This window comes from Jaculus jaculus, chromosome 2 (genome assembly GCF_020740685.1).
Source record: "Jaculus jaculus isolate mJacJac1 chromosome 2, mJacJac1.mat.Y.cur, whole genome shotgun sequence".
In the NCBI taxonomy this organism is placed as follows: Eukaryota; Metazoa; Chordata; class Mammalia; order Rodentia; family Dipodidae; genus Jaculus; species Jaculus jaculus.
The window spans coordinates 205,751,944-205,762,110 of NC_059103.1; the positions used below are offsets into that span (position 1 = coordinate 205,751,944).

The 10,167-nt window shown below is 40.7% G+C and overlaps 1 protein-coding gene across 1 annotated transcript in view; it reads left to right on the forward strand.

The window, feature by feature from the left end:
- Tmem71 (transmembrane protein 71) overlaps positions 1 to 9,875 on the forward strand; it is a 39,739-nt gene extending 29,864 nt beyond the window's left edge. Inside the window, exons 8-10 of the mRNA XM_045144214.1 lie at positions 6,010 to 6,071; positions 6,169 to 6,229; positions 9,730 to 9,875. Of these exons, the coding sequence (XP_045000149.1) occupies positions 6,010 to 6,071; positions 6,169 to 6,229; positions 9,730 to 9,781 (175 nt within the window). The 3' untranslated portion in view covers positions 9,782 to 9,875. The remainder of the gene's footprint in view (positions 1 to 6,009; positions 6,072 to 6,168; positions 6,230 to 9,729) is intronic.
- Positions 9,876 to 10,167: the final 292 nt, after the last annotated feature.

Sequence of the window (10,167 nt, forward strand, 5' to 3'; positions counted from 1 at the left end):
ATCTGGAGTTCGTTTGCAGTGGCTAGAGGCCCTGGCACGCCCGTTCTCAATCTCTCTCTCTCTGTCTCTTTCTCTCTCTGTGTCACTCTCAAATAAATAAATAAAAAATGAACAAAAAAATTTTTTTTAATTAAAATAAAAATTTAAAGTTCTGCATTCTCAAGTTGGAAGGTAATTCAATCCATTAATATATATATTTAAAAAAGTCTTGGTAAAATCACATACTGAGGACTCATATGATTTATCTTCATACATTCCAAACACCCAAGTTGATTAGGGAACCCTGTGCTGTGCATCACAGAATAGCTAATGAAGTGTTGCTCTTGGGCTGATGCACTTATAGAAGTCCTCCCCTTAAGAAGCCGGACTTAGCTCCCTAACCTTTTTGCATGAGGTGTGTTCATCTCCAAGGATTTGGTTAAGGAAGAAGGGAAAGAGAGACATGGTGTCTGTCTGGTGGCACAGTTGGCCAGTGCCCGCTCAGGTGAGCAAGGGAAGCACCACAGGGACACACTTTGCTAATTGCACATGCCCTTGACAGGATGCACTGGGGAACTTTACCTTGTGGTCTCAAAAACCTCAGCCTAACCATGAGAAAACCCTAGCCGAGGGCCCTTCTGCACATTATCTGAGCAGTCCTCCACAGAATTGTCAAGGTCATCAAAACCAGGCTGTTACAGCCCAGAGGAACTAAAGGACATATGATGACTAATGAAGCATAATGTGTTGTCTGGATGGGATCCTGGAGGAAAAAATGGCATTATAGAAAGGTTAAAAACTCAAAATTTAAACATTTATTTATATCTATATGCACTTACTCATGCATCTTTATTTTATGCTCTGGATGTATAATCCAACACTTTGTTAAAGGTCTTTATTTTGTTGATAAATTCTTTCCATTTTTAATTGTTTATTTTTATTTATTAATTTGAGAGCAACAGCCATCAGAGAGAGAAAGAGGCAGATAGAGAGAAAATGGGTACATCTGGGCCTCCAGCCACTGCAAATGAACTCCAGATGCATGTGCCATCTTGTGCATCTGGCTTATGTGAGTCCTGGAGAATTGAGCCTAGAATTGGAGTCCTTAGGCTTCGCAGGCAAGCACTTAACCACTAAGCCATCTCTACAGCCCCAATTGTGCACATTTTCACCATCAGGAGCTCTTGCAGATTGGTTTCTATATTCCTTTATACACACACACACACACACACACACACACACACACACATTTTGAAAATGTCACTTAAATTAAATTTAAAATCAACATGAAACCCTATGCACCCTGTTTGGTCTTCCTTATTTCACATGTCAAAATGCATTTAAAATTCATCCACGTTGTTGCATAAATTAATAGATAATTCATTTTTACTTTCTATTTTTTTTTTAAGTTAGAGGTGACTATTGACAAAATCAAAAGGAGATGGGATGGAAACATAGGCTTCAAGTTCATGTTGAATTTTCCTCCACATGGAAGTACAGCTTTTCCCCCACTTCTGTCTTTTCTCAATCCCTGACTCTGCCAGAATGGTTTATTTCTCATAGCATGCTTTTTCTTATAAATGCCTAGTGTAGAAAACTATTCACTTCCTGTAGCAGACAGATTCAGGTTTGCTGAGATGAACTTTCAGAACAGACACAGTTATGGAGGAAGGGATATTTATTGAAGCCTACAGATCCAGGGGAAGTTCCATAAATGGCAGAAGAAGCTGGCTTGCCTTCACAGGACCAAGCAGAGAGAGATAAGTACAAGCCAAAAGCCAAAAGCCACAGCACACTTCAAGAACTCCATCTAGGTACACTTTGCATATCTTTAAATTTTTTTTTAAATTTTTTTATTTATTTATTTGAGAGCGACAGACACAGAGAGAAAGACAGATAGAGGGAGAGAGAGAGAATGGGCACGCCAGGGCTTCCAGCCTCTGCAAATGAACTCCAGATAGGTGTGCCCCTTGTGCATCTGGCTAACGTGGGACCTGGAGAACCGAGCCTCGAACCGGGGTCCTTAGGCTTCACAGGCAAGCGCTTAACCACTAAGCCATCTCTCCAGCCCAATGCATATCTTTAGATTGAAATCTGAAACCCTCCACCATACCTAAAGATCCACCCAGTGACAATGCCTGCAGCCAGGAAGCCAGCAGATGTAAACTACAAACAATAAAGAACTGAATATATATTGGGGGCTATCTATTCTATTCAAATCACTACATTCCGCCCCTGGCTCCCAATAGATTTATAACCATCACACATTGTAAATTATATTCAGTCCAATTTCAAAGGTCCCCAGAGTCCTGACCAATTTAAGACATTAAGACCTGTAAAATCAAATAAGTTAAACATTTCTAACATGTAAAGGCACAGAATAAACATTTTCAACTGGTATAAGACATAGCAAGGAGAAAATAAAGCAATGCAAACTCAACCACCATCAAACAAACATCAAACTTCTGCAGTTCAAGTTCAACTGACAGTCTCCAGATTTTACAATTCCACCCCTCCAGCTGAGCAGAATAGCCAGGGGACACTTCCATCCCAGGCCAATAATGCGCTCTATGGTAGCCCTTGCACAGTCCTGATATATACAAAACATCTTCAGGTCTTCATACAAACCACAGTCCATCTTCCAAAGGCTCTTTCAGCCTATCATGGCATCTTGTCCTGCCTCATACTGCATCTCAGAAGCAGCTCCTGGAACCGGGTACAATTCATGACCACTCCTCACATTTTCCAAAGGCTCTTTCAGCCTTTCAGGGCATTAGGCCCTACCTCATGCCACATCTCAGTGGCAGATCCTGGAAGCATGTGCAATTCATGACCACTCCTCACAGTTTTCATGCATCTGAAACCAATACCAGGTGTGCAGGACACAGCCATATCCTTAATTCACAGACAAAATAAACCATAACCTTGAAAAGCAGCTCCTTCTCCAGTCAACTCTTTCCAAAAGTGTTTGCATTTCTATGATAGTCTTTCCTCACGCATCCTTTCCATTGTAAAGCAAGTGGACCATCTTCCTTAAGATTGCTAATGTGTTTGACAATAGAAGATTCAGTAACCTAAAACCAGTCTCAGTGCCTGTAATTTTAACTTGCTTGAGGTTTTCCAGCTTAAAATCTTAAATCTCTCAGTCCAGTATCTCTAGCCAAGCACACCAGTCCATTATAAATTTAACCTTGATCAAACTCTCTGGGCCTGGGCAGCAGGATGCAGCCAGCCTTTATGCCAATAGCCCAGTTCCAACAAAATCCTCTGCAGTCTTTCCATCCCCTTAGAAAGCTCATAAGCCAAGCCTCGAAGTTCAATGCTGTCTGCACATAGCATTCTCAGACTCTCATCAGAATAGTCCATAAAACTTGGCTTACCACTCCAGAAGACATCTTCAGTTGCAAGCACAAAGTCCCTGCCTATTCCTCCAAAACAAAGATTCCAATAGATCAACATCTACATGGTCAGGTTCATGTCAGTCCACTCCTTGGTACCGAGTTCTGTAGCAGACAGATTCAGGTTTGCTGAGATGAATTTTCAGACCAGACACAGTTATGGAGGAAGGGATATTTATTGAAGCCTACAGATCCAGGGGAAGTTCCATAAATGGCAGAAGAAGCTGGCCTGCCTTCACAGGACCAAGCAGAGAGAGATAAGTACAAGCCAAAAGCCAAAGCCACAACACACTTCAAGAACTCCAGCTAGGTACACTTTGCATATCTTTAGATTGAAATCTGAAACCCTCCACCATACCTAAAGATCCACCCAGTGACAATGCCTCCAGCCAGGAAGCCAACAGATGTAAACTACAAACAATAAAGAACTGAATATATTGAGGGCCATCTATTTTATTCAAACCACCACACCTCCTCTAACACACATCTTTATAAAAGGTTCCAGCACAAGACAACAATAAATGTGCCGTTCTGACTTGTCTTTCTTTTTGACAGACACGAGATTTGAATGGAACTGAGCTTACATCAACAAATAGTATTACGTGATCAGATAATAAGCCTTCCTTTTATTTTACAAGAAAGTTCCAAACTGTGGTTCAAATTCCTTGCATTGCTCATTCCTTTCAGTAATGAAGGAGAGTTCCAGTGGCATTAGACTCTCTCCAACATTTGTTAGGCTCACTTTGAGGGGCTGAGCCATTCAAATAAATATACATTAGCATCTCACTTTCTAAATTTCCATTATCTATTAACAAATGATGTTGAAAATGTTTTTAGATACTCATCTGCACATGTACATGTTCTTTCTTGAGATACTTTTGTGTGTGCCCATATCTTCCACCTATATTTGATGTGGGTCTAATTTTATTTATTTATTTATTCTCAATTTTTTTTAACATTTTACATGATTATAAAAACTATCCCATGGTAATATCCTCCCTCCCCCCACTTTCCCCTTTGAAATTCCATTCTCCATCTTATGCCCTCCCCATCTCAATCAGTCTCTCTTTTATTTTGATGTCATGATCTTTTCCTCCTATAATGATGGTCTTGTGTAGGTAGTGTAAGGCACTATGAGGTTATGGATATCCAGGCCATTTTATGTCTGGAGAGAACATTTTGTAAGGAGTCCTACCCTTCCTTTGGCTCTTACATTCTTTCTGCCTCCTCTTCCGCATTAGACCCTGAGCCTTGGAAGGTGTGATCAAGATATTACTCAGTACTCCAGTCACTTCTTTCCATCACCATGATACCTTCTGAGTTGTCCCAAGGTCACTGCCATCTGAAAAGAAGATTCTCTACCCAAAGTGAGAATAGTATTAGTATAAGGGTATGAATATTAAGAGAAGTGCTTACTGGGCAGTTTGATAAGCATAGCATATACATTTATCCAGACACCAGCAGATGTTACACCCCTAGGGCTCATGATTACCCATTTTAAGTTTTTAGTATCAGGGATGTATTCCCTCCCATGGAGCAGGCCTCCAGTGCAATTGGAAGGCAGTTATTTTCCACTATGATAGATGTGCCACTATTGCACCCGTTGGCTCATTTGGCTAGCCAATTATAAAGCTTGCAGTGTCCACTGTTGAGTATCTTCAGTGGTGATATAGTGTTATTTTTTAATTGATATATTTTTAAGCTACCATACAAGCTAATAGTTTTTTATAGCATTTGCATACATACATGTTATCAGTCTTTGTCCATATTGTTGAGGTTCAATTGTTCTTACACATTTTAGCTCAAAGTCCTTTACTAGATAGGTGACATTACAGATATTTTCTCCCAGGCTGTGCACTGTCTGGACATCCTCTAGCAGTGTCTTTCACACAGATAAAAGTTTTAAAAATGTTTTCATAGAGTTCAGTGAATCATTTTCTTCACATATCATGTATTTAATAATTTATTACCAAACACAAGGTCATGCAGTTTTCATTCATGATTTAACCCTGAAGTTTTATACTTTTACAGTTTACAATTTAATCTATCACTCATTTTGACTTTAACTATGTATAAGATAGGACATATGGGGGCTGGGGAAATGGCTTAGTGGTTAAGGTGTTTGCCTGCGAAGCCTAAGGATCCTGGTTCGGTTCCCCAGGACCCATGTAAGCCAGATGCACAATGGGGCACATGCATCTGGAGTTCATTTGCAGTGGCTGAAGGTTCTGGCATGCCCATTTAGTCTTTTTCTCTGTCTCTTCCTCTTTCTCTGTCTGTCTCTCTCAAATAAATAAATTAATTAAATATTTTTAAAAAGATAGGAGATATATGTGAAGGCTCATTCTTTCATATGCAAATTTCAAATTATTTCAATGCCATTTGTTGAAGGGACTATCATTCCATTTAATTGTCTTTGCAGCTCTGTTAGAGATCAGTTTACTGTATCTACATGCACTGACTTCTGGGTTCTCTGGCCTCTTTCATGGGTCTCTCTGTCACCCCTTAGCCAGTACTACACTACTTGCATTACTGTTGCTTTGTCCTGAGTCAGCACTAGGTCTGGAAGAGCATTGCATGTGCTTGGAATGCTGTGTTAGCACGCTACAGCTAAGCATTCCTGTTGTTTCAGGTGGCTCATGGGAGGAGAATTAGCCAAGGTCTTCACGTGTGCACTGGTGGTGACTATTGCTTGTAAGTAACCTTGTCCTGTATGGGAGACCTAATTCCTTTGTCTCATGTGAATTTTGTTCATTTAAGTTTGTAAAAATCTTGCTTTTTTCCACCAAAGGCATTGTGAAATCACTGTTTCTCAGCCTTGCCAGTTATTTCAAAGCTGCCACCTGTGCTGGGTAAGTGCTACCACTGGTCAAAGATGCCAGGGTCTGACATCTGAGCAGGGTTTGTTATGGCAAGGGCCACACACAGGAAAGGTCCCCATCAGACCAGAAGGCTACTCTCTGGTGCTGCTTCAATCTAGTAGTGGTATTCCCCTGCTTCTTAGAGTCATCTCAAAGTAAACTGATTTAAATTTTAAGGCCCCAAGACTTTGGAAATAAGTGTTCTTTTCAATTGCTTTAAAAGTGCTTTTTATAGATTCATAGCATAATTCTTTATAAATATCTCATATTAAGAGGTCTTTATCTTATAGCTTCCCAAATGGCTGGCAAACTGTCCGTGAAATGATCTTTCTCTCCTAATGACTCCTCCCCCACCATGTGCTGATGACCACAGGCCAGCACATTCCCGAGGGTTCCTGGGACTAGAGGATGCTCACAGAATTTCAAATAGGCTTCTCAGTGCCCTTTCATTGCAGAAAGGACTGCGTTAATGACCTTCACTTCACTGTGATGGCAGAGACCAGCCTCCATAGCTTGGTGATTAAGGTCTGCAACTTGGATTAGGGTATTGGCCTCCGGATCCCTGTTTATGAAATCTTGCTGCTGATTCTGAAATTGTAATGGGATGAAGGAAGATTTATTTGGGGTATGACCCTCTTTAGTGACATGTCCCATCATTGCCAAGTCATGCAGATTTAGGGGGACGGTCACTAATAGCTAAGGTTTGTTTAACATGATAATTAGAAAATTGGTTAGGGGGTCACCATAAAAATCTCTGTTCTTTAAGCCAGGTATGGTGGTGCACACCTTTAATCCCGGCATTTGGGAGGCAGAGGTAGGAGGATCGCCATGAATTCAAGACTACCCTGAGACTACACAGTGAATTCCAGGTCAGCCTGGCCTACAGTGGAGACCCTACCTTGAAATACAAAAAAAAAAAAAAAAAAAAAAAAAAAAAAAAAACCAATTCTGTTCTTTAGCCCTATGAGTTTCATGCAATATGTTTAAAACACTGCTCAGATGCATACTTTCTGCTTCTAGCTGTAATCTAGATCATTGTAGATCTATGTGGAGACTAAGAAGTGAGCCTTAATCCAACACTACCTACATGTTTGTAGGAAGGTTCAATTTTATATGCCAGGAAGATCACCAGTCAAGACAAGACTGACAAGAATGTCTATAATCAAAAGATTTCTGTTTCTTAGCATGCTCAACACCCTAGTTCTGATCTCCAGCCCTACCCAAAATGTAGAGCGAAGGGGTTGGCTTGGTCTGGAGCTAAGTGGAGAGAGCTTGCCAAGAATGTACAAGGCCTAGATTTGAGCTCCAGAACAAGAAGTAAGTGAATGAATGAATTCTTTCAAAAAACCAGTTTTAAACTCAACTTTTAGAAGTGAAAACATTTGTTGTAGTTCGTCAGACAGTGAGAATTGCAAAATCCCTTCTGTCTGAGATTTTTTTTTTTTTTTTTTTTGGTTTTTTGAGGTAGGTTCTCACTGTAGCCCAGGCTGACCTGGAATTCACTCTGTATTCTCAGGGTGGCCTCGAACTCATGGTGATCCTCCTACCTCTGCCTCCCAAGTGCTGGGATTAAAGGCGTACGCCACTACGCCCGGCTTCTATTTGTTTTTTTTTCTTTTCTTTTTTTTTTCTGTCTGAGTTTTAAGATGAAATGAGAAATTAACTGGAAAGAAAAGTTGCCATCTTATAGGAAAACTGTGACAAGGGCAGAGTTTCTGTAATGTAGGTAGAAACTCTGCTTCAGAATCAGCTAGGAAACATAGAATAAGTTCCTCTTTCTGATCCCAGGCTTTATGACTCAAATTCTCAAGGAGGTATTCAGTTCTAACAATCTCTCTGAGTAGTAATTCTTTGCATATTCGCTGTGAGAACCTTGGGATAATTTCTGAAACCTTTATTCCTGATTTCCAAAGTGGCATCACTTACCCTACCAACTCTTCACTGGGAAGCCATACTAAACTCTCTACCACATGGAGAACCCAGTTCCTCTCAACAGACTTTAAGAAGTCTCTACCATAAGGGCCAAGGTTGCAAAACAAGGCATGTGGCCAGTTTCAAGATTTCAGAGTCTAACAAGAGTTATGTACATGCAAAGGTCAAAGGTGAAGTTATGTTTCTGTATGGTAAATGCAAGTATGAGGCTAGCATGGAGGCCAAGTGAATACCAGGAAGGACGTTTCCCCATGCCAAAAGGGGTGGGGAGTGTGGGCAGGCAGGGCTTCCTGGAACAGACATGACCTGGCCTGGCCTGCAGTGTTACCATCTCACTTGCTTTGGTATTGCCTCCCACTCGCTGGTGTTCTCAACTAAAAGCAATTGTATCATGTTTCTACTATCCGACAGAAACATTCTCATCAACAGCTTCCTTTATGGTAGAAAATCTTCTTTGACTATTTATGTATATATTTTGACTTAACTCTTCACTTGTCCCCCCTCCTTCTTGATTGCCTGCTCCCTAATTTGGTATACACACACTCTTGCATTTAAGGCTTCTGAAATCAAAGACAGTTGAGTTCATTTTTGTATCCACCCCATTGCATTGAGTATATGGCAAGTTTTTCGTAAAGACTCATTAACCTGGAAGGTATCTGATGCATCATTTCTTGAAGGACTTCCTCTATAACCCAGAGCTCTCTGCCTGTGTTTAAACATGCCAAACTCATCCCTTTTACTATAAACACACCCAATCCAATGTAGCTATTAATATCAAGAGTCAAGAGTGACTCACAACCTCATCTAATAATCAAAGGACACAGGCAGTGAAGGGCAGCATGGAGTTCAGGTCAGCAGACATGAACAGAACACAGCAGTGCTCCCACACCCATCTGGCCCTGTGGGAGGGTCAATTCCATCAGGTGCCCCATCTTCAGCATTTCATTCTTCTCACGTCACACCCTTTCCATAGTATGATGCAATTTCCTTTCTTTCACTTGCTTTCCTCCTGCAACTCAAGGCCTGTGATTGTCAGGGTTGTTCATCTTTTCTGCAATTGCACGAGAAGTCCTTGCTTAACGAAGGTCACTTTATGTCACTGATGGCATGTCAGCATTAGGCTGCCCAGTCTGCACACATATGCCCTGCTAGTACCAAAAGAAGTAATGTGCTCTCTATTGTTAGATGGAAAAAGTTACATTCATCTATTTGATGAGTGAATGGATAAACTTTAAGGAATAATGATATAGAAAAAAAAAAAAAAACCCATGTTACCCTCTAGGCTGCACCCATGAGGTGCTGCAGGTGAGAAGAGAAAAGATTTTGAAAAGGGACCCAGTTTACTGCCAAGGAGAGTTGAGGGTTGAAACCTGCCTGGTCTTTCAGAGAAAAGAGTACTGAGAATTGACACAGGGAAACCAAAGTAGAGTTAGCTTAAATTGAGGTTCCACCCTTCTATCTGTGGTAGTTAAGCTAGTTTATGACTGACTAGATAGTGCATTTCCTGTGTGTGTGTGTGTTGATGAATTATGCATTTCTTTCTCCTGTCTCTAATCCAGACTTGACAGCCCTCGAGGAATGCCTCTGCTGAATGCCTGTGATTCAATCTGAGTCTTTGGAAGCTGTCTGATTTGCAATCTACTTGGAATCAACTGCTTTATTGGAAGGGAACAAGCACCTAGATAATTGAGAAAAAAAGTTTTACTTTGGCAATGTGATTTCTCTCCTAAAATCCCAGTTTCCACTCATAATGGTAATAGGTTGATGAAAATAATGTGAATTTCCTTTCCTTTGGAATTGAACAGGAAAGACCAGGGAAAGAACTGAGGACAGAGCCCTTAGAGGAATGCTTCCTATTGTTCCCAATGTTCATTTTCACTAGGGAATTCTGTGGGATGCTTGTCACAGTACAGAGTGCCTCACTGACATAACTGAATAAAGAAAACAAGTTAATGAAGTTAACACTGCATTAAAAGTAATTTAATGCAGTTTGTAGA